At 33.5% G+C, this 18,989-nt stretch overlaps 2 protein-coding genes across 3 annotated transcripts in view; one reads left to right on the top strand and one right to left on the bottom strand.

Moving 5' to 3' along the window:
* The window catches only part of CARPB (Carbonic anhydrase-related protein B), a 1,001,903-nt gene that overhangs the window by 849,575 nt on the left and 133,339 nt on the right, over nucleotides 1-18,989 (bottom strand). The window lies entirely within an intron of this gene.
* LOC111515837 (uncharacterized) lies at nucleotides 109-18,630 on the top strand. The gene is made up of 3 exons (XM_074181649.1): nucleotides 109-979; nucleotides 11,892-12,058; nucleotides 18,389-18,630. The coding sequence occupies exons 1-3, from the start codon at nucleotides 203-205 to the stop codon at nucleotides 18,456-18,458; spliced, it is 1,014 nt and encodes a 337-aa protein (XP_074037750.1). The 5' UTR covers nucleotides 109-202; the 3' UTR covers nucleotides 18,459-18,630.

Genomic DNA, 18,989 nt, shown 5'->3' with positions numbered 1-18,989 from the left:
ACAGAACATGTTCCATAAATAGTTTTTCATTTCACAATGACACTAAAATCAGTTAAGTGAGATTAGAAACCATCTTATGTGTTCTAATAATGATAATCAAGTCAATAATTATCTGTTCGAGGACCAGGGGTCAGTAACAACATGAAATTTCACATAATCTTTCGATAAATTCTCAGTTAAATGTTAACGCGTAAATTGTGACATGGGGAACTTCACTAACCTACTTCTGTGCGTCTTATCAATCTGTATCGGTGTTAGATCGCAATACCCCAATTATCAAACTCAAGACTCCTTCTTCGTCTCAGGTGGTCAACAATATCAACAACCCTCTGGGTGGCAGTATTTTACTTCATATGGTTCACCTTCACAGACGAACTACGTGCCTGTCAATACACCAGGAAATGTTTACCAGGGAGGTGTAGGGCTGATATATCCATACCCATATGCATCACAAAACATTCCATCAGGTACACAGTTTGTTCCTGTTAGCTCCCAACTTAATCCTGTAGGATCACAGAACTCACAATCATCAGTCGCAGACCCCTATGCCGGTGTTAAAACAGAAATTATCGATGTTGATCCTGCAGAGTTCAGAAGACTCATGACTAGTCAAGGATTCCAACCACAAATAGTGTCCTACGAAACAAGGAGAATAGGCGGTATTTTTCGGGGGTACGCCCACCGACCAAGGTATATCGTTAAAACCGAAAATAAACAGTCTAATGAAACATCTCCCTCACAAGGCGTCAGTAAACACGAGGTTCAGAGTAAAGTCACCTCCTTCAATAAGACCTTCGTGATTCATCCCAATGAGAATGGAAGTAAAATTCTCAATCTGAATTTCGTAAATGGAGTCCAGGTGACAGAGGCTCCAGAGGCTGCTGAAGTACCAGAGAACCTTGAAGAAAAAGACGGAAATGAGGAAGAACTCGAAAATAACGAAGGGGGCGAAACTGAAGAGAAAAACGAAACTACCACGGTAAGACCTACAACAAATATACCAACTACAACGGAAAATGAAAATCCAGAAAGTGTTTTATCTTGGATCGGCTAATATAAACAGATTGTATTCCATATTGAATACGTGTGACACTGTATTATAGTTAATAAACTGATTTCGATTTAATTGACAATTATTTTCACCTAAGAAAAATATCGAGGTAAAACTTTCTCACGGGGTGCTTCAAAATTTCGAGTTGGTCCACTCATGTGGTTGGTTGGAATGGTCATCGTTTATTAGCCATCTGAAGCACATTGAAAAGATTCATTATAATACCAAATTTTTCACGAAGTCATATGGCAACCCAATCTATATTTTTTTTAATGAAAAACTACGTATATCAGTTTTCAAATCATCTCGTGATTTCTTTTTATAAAATGTAAGAATTTAATAGATGGTGACTCAAACTATTTTTGTCAGAATTTCATACTTGTGATGCACTATTTGGAACATTTGTTGTAGTAAATAATATTACTGGAGTTATATCTCAAACTGTTATTTTATCACCTTCAAGAGGAAGATTAAACAGTAGGTAATATTATTTACAGAATTTCATGATAAACAATAATGTCAATAATATATTTCGAAGTAGCTATAGGTACTAGTTTTCGAAATATTTTATTTTTTTTGTAACTCTCAACATATGATTTTGACTTCGAATGAAACATCTCGCTTGGATTTTCTTTGATTTTCCAGAATATAATGAAAAAGAGATCTAACTAAAAATTCAACTGTCCACTTTTATCAGCTGCCTGCAAAATTCTAATATTTCTGATACTTCAATTGAGCAACTGATTCCTAAATTGTACAAATCTGTTTTCGATACCGTGTTCATTCATTCAATATTAAACGTCATTCCATTCGATGATCAGTTTACAAAAATAGTAAATCGTGATTAACAAATCTTTAAAAGGTCACATATTCGATACCTAGGAAATGAGGATTGATTTTATCAATGATTGAATATTGTAGCAATCACTTCTAGGAATTATTCTATGTTTTGTGTTACAAAGAGATAACGTATCCGCATCTAGTCAGTTTTCTCGGATTCGTACTTATCGGTTTCTTCTACTTCGAAGAATCATATCACTGTAATTCCTCTTGCCGGAAATATTGAATCATTTCTATTGAACGCGTTGTATAAACGCATTTTTCACAAATATCTGTATGTTAGTTCGGAAACAAATTCGTCATCTTGATTTTGAAACACTTTTTCTCAGCCTATTGAGCAAAAATTTTGCATACATCCTAGTTTGGATGACAATGCATGATTAGCTAACTGACGTCATTCTACATCTAATATGGCGGATCGTCAAAAATGTCAAACTAGGTTGTATGCATACCATCGATATGAGTAAAAAAATACGAAAAATAACATGACTTCATTCAAAATCCAATAAGGCAAAACGCCCAAGATGATGAACTAGTTTTTCAAGTAACCCTATGGTATATGTATCAAATGGAAGGGTTTGCTGGAAAGAATACGAAATATAAAATGACGTCATCATATACACTCCATATAGGTATCAAATGAAAGAGTTTTGAATTCGATATGACGGACTCTCCAAGATGGTACACTGAGTGCTTTTATGCACCCCCATGTAATGGATATTGAATTGAAGAATTCAGGCGGAAAATATTCGAAACTTTTTAAAAAAAGATGACTTCCACACCAATTTTGAAGAGTTTCGAACAAATGTTCTAAGGACCGACTATGAAACAATGACGCATGAAAATGAATAGACTAAAAAATATTTTCAGCTATGTCTAAAAAATAAAACATTATCAATACTTGAAAACTTTTTTGAGCACAAGCTTCCATTAACATTGTCTGAAAAGAAGAAAAGTTCGAAATAAGTTCACATTCTTCAATTCATAACATTAGATTTTTTTAACAAGACACAAGCACTACAAGAAAATACTTGAGGCGTTTTGAGAGCGGTGCCTTTGCGAAATTAGCGATTTACATTGGATTTGAATCGCTGGAGATTGAAATCATGTGGAAAAGCTTTCTCAGGAAGTTTATTCCACATAAACACAGTTCTCCAAATGAAAGAGTTCTTGAACATTTCGAGGTGGACGGAGTTGAACCTCAAGTAACCTCAAACATATTTCATATAATATAAAAGCTTGTCGCGAGATTCACCAGTACAGATTCACAGTACTCTGAAAAAAAAAGTTCAAAAAAAAAGTTTTTCATAACATAGGTGAATTTTGTGATAAACTTTCATATCATATAAATTGTTCAATGCCAATACATCTCTAGGTTTGAATTAATTTGAAACTTTTTTTCGAGCATTTTATTGAAATCCTACCACTGAAAGTAATATTTTCTTCAAACCTGATTCACGGTTTAGAGACTGTTCTGTATTAGTCTATTTCACGAGTTGCTTTCAGGCTGAACTTTTTTCTCCGCCTCCAAAAAATATGAACAAGGTGTCATTCGATTCAGAGTAGTGTGTAGATGATTTTAGAAAAAATCCAAGTACCGCTTGCAAAAATTGCAATGGGAGAAATTTTCCAAATAATTCTTACCTTCCAGACCAATATTTATAATTTTTCCAGATGGTTGAAGTAACGTCCTAAAACGGTTACTGCGGCTTACGCAAGACACGCCATTTTTTCTACCACTTGTAACTCTTTGAAAATTGAAAAACATTTTTTTCATTTGAATTTCCATTGCTTATTTGATGAACAATTTGTTTTACACAAATTAATTATTTCTATATATTATTTTTTTTTCTTTTCCTGTTTAAAAAAAATCTGTTTAAAATCTGTTTTTCCGTTAATCAGCAGGCCCCCCCTATACGAACGACAACTCTCAGAAGTTGAGAAACGTGTGTGGGCTAAGGACTAACGAGGTCTTACCTTTTAACGTGTGATTCCTATACGATGTAACAAAACAACCATGTTTCATTGTGAGAAAAAAATGTATTCATATCGAATTTTGAAAGTTCTCTAAGAATGATGGAGTGGAACCAACATTCTCACCAGATTTTTTTTATGCCTAAAGTAAAATTATTACAACTGATAAACTTATTGAGATACGATGAAAAAGCTCAGGACAATTTCAAATTTATTTAATAGGAACATATAAAACAGAAAATAATACAAATTATTAAGAAAAAGGGGGGTTGGTTGGGTAACAGGATCAATTTTTCCTAAAAAAACAATTGTATTTTTGCCGAATACGTCGGCAACACCGACGCTGCTAGAAAAAATTATTGGATCACTAAACTAGTTAACAAATTATTAAATTATGAAACAACAACAGAAATTAATTGACGCGTCGGGGCGACTTGGTTGATTCCAGTGGCGCATTTGCTTTTTCAGCGGCCGGAAAACCCTGAAAAACCTGCAGCACTACATTATCTGAAGATATATTCAAGATATTGCCATGACTATCGTCAAACATAAACCAATCCGTTTCGTCTTTGACCAATGCGTAATGATGTCCAGATTCAACGTCGGTACCACAGTGAACAATGACTGCATGAAGATTTTTATAATAGTCTGCTAGATTGAAGTATTCATCTATTTGGAACCTTCATAAGAGTTTGGTGCTTCCGTCAGAGGTATAGTCATATTTAAAAATCATCAGTGTTATTATTAGATTGACTGGTGGAAAACCTACAGCACTACTTCATCTGAAGATTTTGATCTGCCAATGTCCTTTCTTTCATAGAGTAAAATGTAAGGTGTCTCCAGAGGCTTCATTAAATTCAAGTTATCACCAGAATATTTAGTGACACGACTCGTCAAACTTAAACCAGTCCTTTCACAAACTACACTTAAACGATTTGATCTCCACTAACTTTCACACGCATTGGCCAGTCCGTTTCGTCTTTGGCCAATGCGTAATAATGACCAGATTCAACACCAGATCCACAGTGAACAATGGAAATTATAATAGTGGTCTGCTAGATTGAAGTATTCATCTATTTTGAACTTTCGTGGGAGTTTGGTGCTTCCGTCAGAGGAGTCATGTTTGAAAATCAGCAGTGTTATTATTAGATTGACTGGTGCCTCAGCTATACTTGTTGTCTTATGATAGTTAGTTAGTTTGCCACATATTTGGCAATACTGTTGATCATCACCCATTAAAAGTTGTATTTTCAGATGATTCAACAAAAAGCTTTGCACGAACTGGTTCAGTCATATAAGGAAACGCTAGTTGAAGTTCCAGAAAGACTCATACGTTTCTGCTACCTCTGTAACATGTACTACAAAGTAAAATATTGAGGATTTTTCCATCAAAAGATCTACAAACTAAAGACGAGATACAATGTACGGAAACATTCAATCAGGAGTATTGATTAGGCTATTTTCCTACTCACGAAGGGTATTCAACAAGAACCCCAAGAAGTTGGAAAAATCTTTCAAAGGCTCTAGGAAATCGGTTGGTGGGAAAGATGATGCATTCTCACGAAACTGCAGCTGTATGAACATGTGTTTGAGTTTGGTGAATAAATAAGAAACATTCTCGTTCTTGTTCATCGTTGAAACCTAGTTCTTGAAATTATTCGTCATGATCAACACTTGTAAAATGCTATTTATGTAGCAAGTGTTTCCTAAATTATCTAATCCTATTTTATTCAATGATCAAAGAATAAGTTCTGCCCAGAATGTTAACTATAACCCAATTATTTATTCTATTTATAGCATTTTTGATGGTTATGATGAAGCATTTCAGGGCGTGGAGTCTTATAAAAGGTATAGACGGAAATTTCATTTGAAATAGACATGAAGCTGACTGAGAGAAAAGACTTGTTCTTATCCATAGTCAAAAACAGCGATTCAATGTGAATCACTACTTTCGCACAGGCACCGCTTTTTTGTCCTTAAAAAACAACTTGATGCAATTTATGGAAGCCAGAACAATCAACATCTAGAAGACATAACAGTATTCGCCCACGCTTTTACGTTCTCAGAAAAAAACTGATTTGATATGGAAATAAAAACTTTTCATAAATGCAAACAATTATTATTAAAAAGAAACAAAATGTTCAGTTCATTTTTATTTTGTGAGGTACTGAAACTGATTTAAGGAAAAATGTTTTCGTTAACTTATGTCTTCACACTTCACAAAATGATTTAAAGTAAAATTGGTTAAAATTATTAATAAATAGATAGATTAATAGATAGAAAGTTATATAGTCATATTCATTATAGTTCATAGGAAATTCAAACATAAGAATCGAAAAAAAATCCTGATTTTTTCAAAAAACTAACTTGGACTCCAAATCTAGAACTACAAGCAGTATTCAGAAACACAATGCGTTCACACAGGAAACTTATTTTTGATCAAATTCCAAGATTATTATTCAATGGATCAGAAATGAAAATTTCAAAACATTGAATTACGTTTCCCATTGAATTGAAGAAAAACAGTCAATGAATTTGAATACCAAACAAAATAAATATTGTTCATTATGCAACAAGAAATTAGAAAATGATACAGTTTGAATATTTCATATGATATCGCATAATAATTGCATACATTTCACCCATGTATATGTACATGAATCACAAAGAAACATATTTAAAAACGCGCATCAAGCAACAGTTTATTGTGAATGAAGAAGAAAATTGAAAAATGTACACGTTATATTATTTTCAGGGAGAATAAATAACACGTTCATAATAATTCACAGAAGACTGTATAATGGAAAATAATGGTTTCCTCAACCAGAGTTAGATATCGACTCAAGTGAATTTGATTTGGCAACACTGAACTAAATTTTGAGTTCACGTCGATACAGTCACTTGCGATAACTTGTTCCAATCATCAATTTTTGTTACTATTGAATATTTCAGATTGTGAAACAAACATTTCGTTATCTTCATTTCGAGAATCTTCATTTGATGAACTTGAAAATACATGAATTGATAACCCAATACATATGTATCCACAGGATTCAAATTCATATTTCCCGGAAATTTTCAATATAACTTTGTGATAATGGGCATATAACACGTGTAAACACATACTCAGATTTCAGTTAATGATATACGATCCAACTAATTTCCCTGAATGTGATAGCATTTGTAGCAACAATTGTGACGATCAACTACAGATATTAAACAGGAAATTGCCATTTCCTAATGCTCATCTACTCATTATTTCACAAAATTGCATGTGATTGAAGTATCCTTCATGTTGTTTCTTACATCAAGGGTCTTCCGTAATTGGAAAAACAAAATAAAATCTCTTTTTTGGATTACGATGAACTATGATGAAGAATGAAAAAAAAATATGCCAGTCAAATTAAACTACTCGAAGGGGTTGATGTACCCCTAACATAAACATGATTAGTTAAAATTATAAAACCTACATGCGATAAAATATGTAGAGTTCGTGGACTTAAGGATGCGCATGTGAATTAAAAAAGTTTAAAAAAATTTACTTTTGAAGATATATGGGGTGGAGGTTTCACTCCATAAAGAGTTTCATAATGCTTCAGAACATTCTAGAATATTTTAAAGCATTCCACAATATTTCGGAACATGCCGGAACATTCTGGATTGAATAGTCTGCAACGTTCGGGAACGATGAAGAGAGCTTTACGGTGTGGTATCCCGTATCCAAGAAGAAGTTTGTTAACATTTTTTCCTCAAGGACGTGCCTGTAAAGATAGACAAGCTGAAAGTTTCGGCCTCTAGAAATTTTTAGAACAGTCCTGAACATTTAAGACTATGAAAGAGTATTCCATCGGTATATAAAGCAAGAAACGTCGACTTTTCCTTATTCAAAGTTTATTATTTTTTCCAACTACCACACATTATCATATCAACTTCTAGAACCAAGCAGGGTACCGCAGCTAGTAACAAACAAATAATATGACCTGGCATAAATTTCACTCCAATACGAGTAAAAGCAAGTCCAGAACTATCAATTTTATTTTTTTTAATAAAGGTCAAACTGAAATGTTCACCCCGAAAAGTTACTGCATAATTTAAATCACTGAAGAGTCCAATTAATCAGTAACTTGTTTCTTTTGATGTATGTCAGAAGAATTAGAGCTATTCATAATTTGAGGTGAAAGTTTCAAAATGACTTTTTAAGGTTTTGAAACGTCAACCACTAAAGAAAGCTGAGTATATGTATTTGATTTCTCTCAATCGATGTTTTCGCTTCGCAGGCAGAATTTATGAATTCTGCAAGTTACTGACAAATTGGACTCTTCTGTGAACTTTTCAGTTTGTCGTTTACTACATTACAGCAGATTCTCAATTGATTTAGCTTTGTTCATTCTTCAGATTGTGGAAGGTAATATACTCATAGAAACAGTAAGAAGTATCAATTTCAATTTTGAATTTGAATTGCATGGGGCAAGGGACAGTTATAATGTACCTAGGGGAGGGTCGGATAAGTTGACGACGTTAACAGAAAAAAAATAATTTCAGCTTGACATTTGAATTATTTTCAAAATTGTTTATTTATATACGATAATAAACATGTACCACACAAGAAAATATGAAATCGCATCCAAAAAACTTAAATTTTTTGTTTATCATAATAAAAAAATATGTACTTGATCAATTCGTCATCTTACCCGAAGGTGGGCTAAGATGCCGCACATATGCGGGTAAGTTGAAGTATATTAGCATAAGTCACATATAATTGCTTGTACACCGGAATAATCGGTACAAGATTCATGCCACCATCTCAAGCATTGCGAGCACTGAATCCAGTCTTCTTTAGGTGGATCTTCGAAGCGTTCATCGCAAGCAGGACATAATATAATTTTTTCGTTTTTATTTTTGGTTTCGCATGTTTTTTTTGTTTTTTGTTTCTTTCTGATTTTTAACATATTTTTGTTTTTTCACTCGTCTTGCATCTTCCTTCTGCCTTTCATTTTCTAACTTCTCCTTCAACTGTCTTTTCATAGGCGTGCTAGTGATAATACTGGCAGTCATTTTTAACCTTATCTGGTCGTTCATATTTTGGGAAAGGCCGTATGTCCAAGAGTGACATAACTTTTTTTCCCTTCTCTTTGTCGGTTTCTGTGACGAAACTTTCAGTTGAGTTTTCAGATGAGGCGTGGTTCTGGATTCCACTTGGACCGGGAGTAGCGTCAAACATTTCCGATGAAATTATGGTTTCGGTTTGGATTTGGCTTGAACTAGAATTTTTTTGAAAAATTTTCTTCTCAACTTTGGATATGGCCAATGTTGCGGTTGTGCAGGAATGTTCATTTTTATTTGGTGTCTCTTCATCCGCTGAATCATCAAATGATTCCATATCTAATTGTCGAATCTTATAGTTTTTTTATCAGAAACAGATCTCTCCAAATAATTTTCATCTGAATCATCTAGTGATTCACTAGCTGCTTGTCGGATTTGCCGTTTTTCTTTTCCATCTCAAACAGATCTCAAATTATTTTCTTGTAGATAATTCTCCTTCTCTGTTGTTTTAGCTGCGGCATATTATTTATCGCCAAAAATGAAGGGATCGAATGGTTTAATCCCGCACTTTCTGAAATCGTTAACCGCATTTCCAACCGTTGCAGCCTTCAGATATGAGTTATTAAAAATTCTACAAATATTTTTATGAGTGATTGTTTGACCAGGGTTACTGACAACAAAGGAATCGCAATCTCGACAAAAATATGTTTTCAAAGGCCCAAAAAAAGACACATCTAAAGGCTGTAATCGGTGTGTAGTGTGTGGCGCAAATTCTATCATTACTATTCCGTTTTCTCGACAATAGTTGATACCTTGCAATGAAATGTGGGAAGAATGAAAATAAACCAATAGAATCACTGGATTTTCAGGTGTGGGGGCTGGTGGTGCCCCAAACAGCAACTTGTCTTTCATTTGTATTCTTCCGAAAATAAAAAAGGAGGGACATAATGTCCAAGTGCGTTTGCGGCGCATACTACAGTTGTGTTCTTGCCATGCTCTGCAGTCACTATTCTTGCAACACATCGAGCCCCGGTAGGACTTGAAATCTTTGGTAGGCACAGAAGATAAACCACTTTCGTCTGCGTTGTAGATACGACTCGCCTCAAAATTGTATTTATCTCGAACTTCTCGAAGGATGTGAAAAAATTTCTCCACAGCAATTTTGTTGAAATCCATAAGACGTCCTATCGATATGAGCTCGGGAGTTCTCAGGCTCATTTTAAATTTCATCAGAAAAGACTTTATCCAATCTTTGCCTGCCATTTTTGATGATTTATTAAACCGATGTGAAATGTTGTTCTGCTCTGCATAGTCAAATGCTAGTCTCCCGAGCTGAACTTTTGTAAGCCCGAAAACTCTTCTGTCGATATCGGTTATATAGTTGGCAGGAGACTGACTTTGATCTGAACTGAAAGTATTGCGATATCTTCCACCATGTTCTGGAAGTGCTGCTCCTTCTCGATGTTTCTTTATATAGCTTCTTAAAGTTGCCTCGGGGATATCGTAGCGTGACGCAGCACTATTTCAAGATTCACCACCATCTACTGCCTCCAACGCTGCAATCAAACTCACTTCGCTCCAGGACCGCCTTTCGGACCTCTTTGTATATTTTTGTGGCATTCTGTAAAATTAAATGAATTTACTGTGCGAAACTTTGTGCATGGGTAAGATGACGACCTTGTGGGTGAGTGCGGCTAAGATGACGAAGTTCGTCATCTTACTCGCACCATCTTACCCACACCATCTTACCCGTTGAGGTTATGTTTGAAGCCGGAGAGCATATTCCCACGACAAACATGATATCGATAATAATTGTAGTGATATGCTATGAAATACATTAATTACTAGTAATTGAGCACAATCAAATGTCAACATACCTTCAAAAATTGGTTAGGATGCTTATTTAATAGAATGGTTATGTTAGAGCAGATAAGCGAGGTACACTCATTTCTACTTCAGCTGCAAACTGTTCCGCAGCGTTGGAGGGTTGCGTTCCTAACTTAATTCCCCTAATGTTGGCGAGATTGCGGCACCATGCAGAAAACTTACATTGATACGTTTGAAGAAATTACTAGTCGTTCATCATCTTACCCACTTCGTCAACTTACCCGACTTTCCCCTACATAAAATGCTTAAGGTAACAGGAACTAAATCTGCATTATTGTAGAAGTATGTCTGTCTGTTTTTCTGTTTTTTCTGTTTTTCCGTTAATCAGCTGTTGCCCCATACGAACGACAACTCTTAGAAGTTGAGAAAATTGTGCGAGCTGAGCTTAACGTGTGATTCCTAACACGGTTGCAGAATCATCCCAGCTTCAACCAGATAAATGGTATCGAGAAAAATATCTGGTCGAGGCGGGAATCGAACCCAAGGCCTTCCGATCGTGAGTCGGGCGCACTACCACCGCGGTCAATTCCACAATGTGCATTACTTTACTAGTTATCTGATGATTGTACCATTTTTTTATTCATGCTTTACTCATACTATCCCATTGATAAATGCAGATAGTTATTATTATAATTATTAATGTTAATTCAAACAATGAAATGGTTACAGCGGGCCATGTGAGAATTTAGATTTTAACGGCCAGAGTCACATTTGAAGAGAACAAAATCCGGGCGGGTCAAATGGAACCTGAAATACCAAAGGTTTCGTTTGCCACTGCGATAGACATCATCAGTGGCCATACACACTGATGACGTATGTCGCAGCAGGGTACGAAACGTTCAGTACTTCAGGTTCCATTTGTTCAAGGCCCACCAGCCAGGATTTTGTTCTCTTTAATAGTGGGATATTCTCGAAAGATATCGCTAATAAATTATGCCAATTAAAATCGAATCAAAAACAAAAATCATTAATTTCCAAACAACTCACTATCTAATCAGAATATGCCAGAATGAATATTCCTCGAATAAACATTCGTCTAGAATGTATCAAAATGATACTGAGCGGGGTATTACTAATAACTGTCATATGTTTCCAGATATCCTCTACAACGGCATTGCCCCAAAAAAAAGGTGGAAGAAGGTTCATAGACGTTCCAGGGGGATGTGAAGAGGGTGCAGGTTTTTCCTTCACTGGAGGAGGCTGTTTTGATGTATTTCACCTTGGGGTGAATCGAACCCAAACCAATACATCTACCACAACAAGGTTAGTACAATAATCATTCGTAAAATAAGAACATGTGGTTTCATGACCAGAGTTATAATTACACAGACCAAAAACCAGACTGATAGGGCGTGGTCGAATGGAACGTATAGTACCAAACGTTTCGTCTGCTACTGCAGCAGACACCATCAGTGGCATATTATAAATTGTAAATGATGTTGCCAGCACTATTATGTTTTTCTAGAAACAAATAGGTGGAGTTGAATCGCAAAATGATGCTCTAGTGTGTTAACGTTGTTAACGTTCGGTAGCTTAAAAAATTATGTCGAATGCAAAGAACTTTAGTGGTAAAGATAGTTTTTTTTCAATTGAAAGGGGTATATTTTTAGGACAGATTAATTTTTGGGAATTTTTGGCTTTCTTTTTCTCCATATTTATACCAAACGCAACATCAAATGTCCATCAGTGAGGATGACAGTGCTCCATGTAAGTGATTTTTCACCTCTTTCATTCACTTTATTGTGTAGCAATCCTGTAAATGATATCTGATACTATTCCATAACGAATATTTTGAATAAAAACTGAATAGAGAAAAGTGTTTCTAGTATAATTCAGTGTTCAGCACCTAAGAAATGGCGAACAAGTTCCAACGTGTTATATATGTTTTATCAGAAAAATCAATGCACCCTTCGTTTATGGATTGCGCCATAATAACAAAGTATTGCGTCAGCCACTACAAAGTTACACAGGAAATGCCTCAACATATTCAGCACATTTCCAAAGTTTTTCTAGAATAATGGAAGAAACGCACGCAGTTCCTGATCCTATAAATATGGGAGAACAAGAGGATGCCGCATTTTTGACTAACTTCGCGACACTCCAAGTTCGTCGAATCTTGACGCCGGCATGATCTAGGCTAGGAGATGACTTAAAAAATAATTATATTGAGTGATAAATCGGACTATACTCAACTATTAGATTCAAATGACATAATAACATTGTAATATTCAACGAAAGTCTTTTTTTGTGGAGGAAAATCAGTTACCTTCCAAAATCTGAAAAATATAAAAATTATAATGGAGAACTTCATACAAGTGTAGAAAGGGCAAACTTTTCAGTTTACCCCGATAAGTTACTGCGTGAAATTGAAGTATTCTTCACAAAGAAAAGTGTTCTATTTATCAGTAACTTGTCGTATTCAACAATTTTGGCAATCAAATTTTGTCTATCAAAATTGCTAAGAAATAATACAAAAAAATTCTAAGATATTTGCAGTTATTCCTTTTGATTATTAATTTCAAAACTCTTTTGACATATGTCGAAGAAGTTAGGAAATAAATAATCAAAAGGAATGACTGCAAATATCTTAGAATTTTTTTCGTCTATTGCTGAAGAAGGAGGCAGTTTTTGGCCTCCGTAAAAATAAGTAAGTATTATTTCTTAGTGATTTTTTTGACAGGCAAATATGTTAAATACGGCAAGTGACTGATAAATAGAACATTTTTCTTTGTGAAAAATACTTTGAATTTACGCAGTAACTTATCGGGGTAAACTAAAAATTTTGCCCTTTTCACACTTGTATAAAGTTCTCCATTATAATTTTTATATTTTTAAGATCCTGGAAGCTAACAAAAAAGGTCGATGAAAAACATTGTAATAATGACACTTATTTGTAAATGACATTCAGCTAATAACCCTCTGTGGTTGAAGCTAAATGAATTTAAAAAAAAACAGTGTTCAGATGAAAGTTTCGATAGTATTTGTTTATTGTTTATATTTGTTTTAATATTCATAGTGGCTGTTTCTAGAGAGCTTTTCTTCCTATCTGTGACTTAAATTTACTTCTTTGCATGATCTACACATCTGTGAATAGAGTTACTTCTTTTAAAATTGATTGCTTCCTTCCTTCATTTGGAAGATTCCCACACATAGTGTTTTTGTTCTGTTCATTGCTATTTGCATAATTTACCGAGCACCTACTGGTAAAAGTGTCGATATATGTGTGTGTGTTCCAAAAGTGATAATTCAAGTATAACATATTATTAACTTCCCGAAGTATTAATGATTTGAAAAATATTCAAGACTATAGACGTAGAAGGAAAATATGCCTTCAGATAATAATTGAAGGATAAGTCCAAAACAAGCACTATTTCTAAACACCAAAACTGCAACACTCTTATTGACGCGCGTCGACTACTTCATCTCCTGAAGAAGCCAAGCTAGTTGATGGAGGTTAGGTTAGGTCAAAAGTGAGAGTATCTATTCGACTCTCCACCGCAACCCGCACGGGTTTATTGTGGCTCACACCTATTCACACTCGACCAAATAAACCCAGCTTCTTAACGAAGCTGGGTGAGAGTACGGCTCTGCCGACCTCTAAAAACCTGATTCGGTCCCCAGCGGGGCAGGCAAAAGGTATATGCTCTGCTGTTTCATCGTTGAGTAGGTAGTCGGCTAGTCAAGGTGCAAGATTCCCACCATGATAACCGCGACAACCTTCCCATGAGATGGTTTTTGCACGTCAGATGCAGTTGACGATGCCTTAGATTCAACCGTGCATTACTTTTTAGCCTCTGATTTTGGTTAATCATGTATCACGTGTCGAGAACAGTTTCGCAGTTCTGGTGTTTGGGATCAGCAAGAAATAATACATTTCTTGTATTTTCATCGACCTCCTTTGGGTATTTTCACCTTCCACAATCTGAAAAATATGAAAATTGTAATGGAGAACATTATACAAGTGTAGAAAGTGCCAACAAGTGACAGTAACGTGTCATATTCAATAGTTATGCTCATCAAAACTTGGCTAAGAAATAATACAATACTTAATCTTAACGTTCGAAAGCCAAAATATGTCTTCGTCTTCAGAAGTGGACAAAATTCAAGTAAATATGCAATTATTCCTTTTATTTATCAACTTCTTCTACATATGTCAAAGGAGGTCGAAGAAAAACTGATTTTCTTCCACAAAAATTACTTTCGTTCAATATTTCCTGAGTTTGACTCCTCAATGAAACTTCATATTATTCCTTCTCTAGATTCAAGACCCACCGATGTAACATTTTTTGTGATGTATTTTGATTTCAGTCCAACAGTTTAACAGAAAAGCTAACGTGTTGTAACGAAATACGGGTATTTTTCCTCGTCTTGTTAGTTTCTTCATATATTTGTATAATGGGTTGCCTGCCACAGCAATCCTTGGTCTGTTTGAAAACCTCGCACATGTAGCCACCGTTTTTATATCGGAAACTGTGTTATTGAATTGCGTCGGAAAAGAAATTTGTGTTGGAACAAAATGAAGTATGTGCTGGTGACGTTCTCTCCAATCGCGACAGAGTAGGTACAGTACGAGTATAGCTAAAATATAATCAACAAGTTCAAAAACATGAAAAATAGAGATAAAGGTTCTAAAAATATGAGCGATATCTCATTCGATTCGGAATCACCTCTAGAAAAATGTTTTGAAGGATTTTGGTGCAGGTAAAAAATTGCAATTGTTATTAACAAAATAAGATTGAAAAATGGTATTTAGTTTTTCGTTAATAACTCAAAAAATATTGATATTTAGGAAATTTTGAAAAAAGCTCGTTAAAGGGGAGGAAATTTCCCGACTCCCGAAACTCTATCTCCATTATTTATAATTTTAATTTGACGTTGAGAATAGGGTTCCGCGCGGCTGTTACGGCATGCGCGCGCTACCGCTAAAGAGAGTTTATCAAAAGAAATAATTTTTTTATCACATAAAATGTCGTTTTGAAAATTTGAAAAAATCTAGTATCTTCTTAATACTTGAATGAATCGAGTCCCGTAGAAAAAAAAGTTTCATCACCATTTTTCAAAAAGTTATTCAATTGTTGACTAACAAAATTTTTTCCAATCTCCGTTGGTATAAATAATGGAATAAAAGATATAAATATTTGCCCTATGAATTTTAAACTTCGTGGAGCCCTTTTGATATATATATACATATATATATATATATATATATATATATATATATATATATATATATATATATATATATATATATATATATATATATTACAATGTAGGTTTTCACGGATGGTAGAATATGATGTGTTGTTTTTCCGGGTGTTCATCCGTTGTTACACCTGTCGAAGCGAAGCAGTAACTCGTCTTGATAATGCTATCTGAGATGATGGCGAAACGTCGACTATCGAATAGTACACAACGGATGAACACCCGGAAAAACAACACATCATATATATATATATATATATATATATATATATATATATATATATATATATATATATATATATATATATATATATATATATATATGAATTTTTTACGTAATTTGTTTAATGAATTGTTTTAAACAAATAGAGAAATTCAATATTTTTGAAATTTTTTTTGCTATTCTGTTGTCTAGAGATAATTATGATTGAAAAAAAATTTTTTTGATTTTTATTTTAAATTGTTCAAAATCGATTTTTTTTATATTTCGATTGTTTAAATAATTAGTTGAGAAATAATTTTGCTTTCAAAAATCATAATTCACACTTTTGAATACTTTGGCAAAAAAAATGTATTCATTATTCAATTGTTTATCAGTTTAACAATTTGTTATAAACAAATATTGACCAACGTTATATTTTTTTTCTGAAGCAGAAAAAAGTTATAAAAACAGATTTATATAAAAATTGCCATAAAAAAGTATATTATAATAAATTAGAAAAAAAATTTATTGCATTTTTTTATATATAGCTGTTTTTATAATTTTTTTATCCTTCAAAAAAAATATAATATTGGTCAATATTTGTTTATAACAAATTGTTAAACTAATAAACAATTGAATAATAAATAAAAAAAAATTGTCTGCCAAACTATTCAAAAGTGTAAATTATGATTTTTGAAAGCAAAATTATTTCTTGAGTAATTATTTAAACAATCCAAATGTGAAAAAGTCGATTTTAAACAATTAAAAATTTAAATTAGGAATTTTTTTTAATCATAATCATCTCTAGACAACAAAATAGCAAAAAAATATATTCAAAAATATTGAATTTCTCTATTTGTTCAAAACAATTTAATAAACAAATTACGTAAAAAATGCATATCCTATGTTAATAACTGCCATTGTTTATTGTGAAAACAGACATAGCTGAATATCAAATGAAAAAAAAATGTATCAACAATTTTTAGATATTTCATTTTGCAATAGTTATATATATATATATATATATATATATATATATATATATATATATATATATATATATATAGTATATATATGTATACATCAAAAGGACTCCACGAAGTTTAAAATTATTAGGCCAATTATTTATACCTTTTATCCCATTATTTATGCCAATAGAGATTGGGAAAAAATTTGTTAGTTAACAATTGAATAACTTTTTGAAAAATGGTGAAAAAACTGTTTTTTCTACGGGACTCGATTCATTCAAGTGTTGAGAAGATACTAGATTTTTTCATATTTTTAAAACATTTTATGTGATAAAAAAATTATTTCTTTTGATAAACTCTCTTTAGCGGCAGCGCGCGCATGCCGTAACAGACGCGTGGAACCCTATTCTCAACGTCAAATTAAAATTATAAATAATGGAGACAGAGTTTAGGGAGCCGGGACTTTTTTATCGGAAATTTCCTCCTCTTCAACAAACTTTTTTCAAAATTGCTCAAATATCAATATTTTTAGAGTTATTAACGAAAAACTAAATACCATTTTTTTATCTTATTTTGTTAATGAAAATTGCAATTTTTTACCTGCACCAAAATCCTTCAAAAACATTTTTCTAGAGGTGATTCCGAATCGAATGAGCTATCGCCCATATTTTTAGTACCTTTATCTCTAATTTTTATGTTTTTGAACTTGTTGATTAGACTAAAACCAGTAGTGTCACTCTTGTCGGAAGCTTTGAAATTTGTGTCTCAGTTTTATCTCTTTTGGAATGCTGCGCTACCATAACTGCCCGTTTGGAGTGGTTTTGTCAGCGTTTGACATTTCTTACACTGCTCAACAAGTGAATAATGGATATAAACTGCTACAGTAAACAAATTTTATGGAAAATCAAATGGGTTTTTTGTAGTAATGTAGAAGGGTATTTTGAAGGGTATTTTGAAGGGTATTTTGAAGATCTCTTTACTGACACTGAATGGGCTCAGAGTCATACATCCTTTCGGCACGAATTCACACACCTTTGTATGAGGCGTTCATCAACTGTGCGGGTGATACCTAATTGTATTATTTGCAAGCATTATAACCATATAGTTTAATGTTTAATATTTTCAGGAGATATATGCATATAAAGTCCCATTGAATACACTCTGTATATTGGATTCTCTAAGTCAAAGATTGTTATTTATGTGTTCGTATTTTATTTCCAGAACCTCAGCTGTTAGCCACAATCGAAGCGACCACGAAAAAGTAAGAAGGAACCACACACAACTACACTAGTGCATTTATCATTCACCTCTAAAGAACATTCGTGGACGATGAAGACACATTAACTTTCAAAGTGTGGTTGATGAAGACTAAGAATAGTTAATTTCGAATTATTTCCAGTTGCAAAATTATTTTTTTAGGTTGTAGCAAAAGTTTTAAATTTGGAATTGAAAATTAACTCGTTTGTTATATAAGTTTAGTATGGGGTTGATCTTATTTTCAGTATATCATGTTTCGGTATATTAAATGTTTTAACAAAAAACTGACCTTTTCGTTAAATACAAATCAGTGCTTTCAAAGCAATGCCTATGCGAAACTTGGAAGAACCGTCTCAAAAAGTTAAACTCGAGTTAAAAAGTTCAATTCGAGGGATGTTAAATTGAACCTCGAAACCGTGATATACGGAAAATAAACAGAACCATTGGATATACGGAGTAATTCTCTAGTCGCTGAAACTACTGGTTGACTCTGAAAGTTACATTCTGGGAATAACCTCCAACTCGATGCCTTCAACAGTCATCTATGATCTATCTTATGAAGTCC

The sequence above is a fragment of the Leptinotarsa decemlineata genome, unplaced genomic scaffold (assembly GCF_025532065.1).
Source record: "Leptinotarsa decemlineata unplaced genomic scaffold, Ldec_3_MD MMD2_tig00026314_RagTag_RagTag, whole genome shotgun sequence".
In the NCBI taxonomy this organism is placed as follows: domain Eukaryota; kingdom Metazoa; phylum Arthropoda; class Insecta; order Coleoptera; family Chrysomelidae; genus Leptinotarsa; species Leptinotarsa decemlineata.
The sequence above is the reverse complement of the archived record's forward strand: the minus strand, read 5'-3'. Positions and strand labels throughout refer to the sequence as shown.

Bases quoted from the DNA above. Each gene is read 5' to 3' on its own strand.
- LOC111515837 (XM_074181649.1), top strand. From the start codon at position 203: ATGGGGAACTTCACTAACCTACTTCTGTGCGTCTTATCAATCTGTATC. The intron at 980-11,891 runs GTAAGACCTACA...ATATGTTTCCAG, and splicing joins AGAAAAACGAAACTACCACG to ATATCCTCTACAACGGCATT. The intron at 12,059-18,388 runs GTTAGTACAATA...TTTTATTTCCAG, and splicing joins AATACATCTACCACAACAAG to AACCTCAGCTGTTAGCCACA.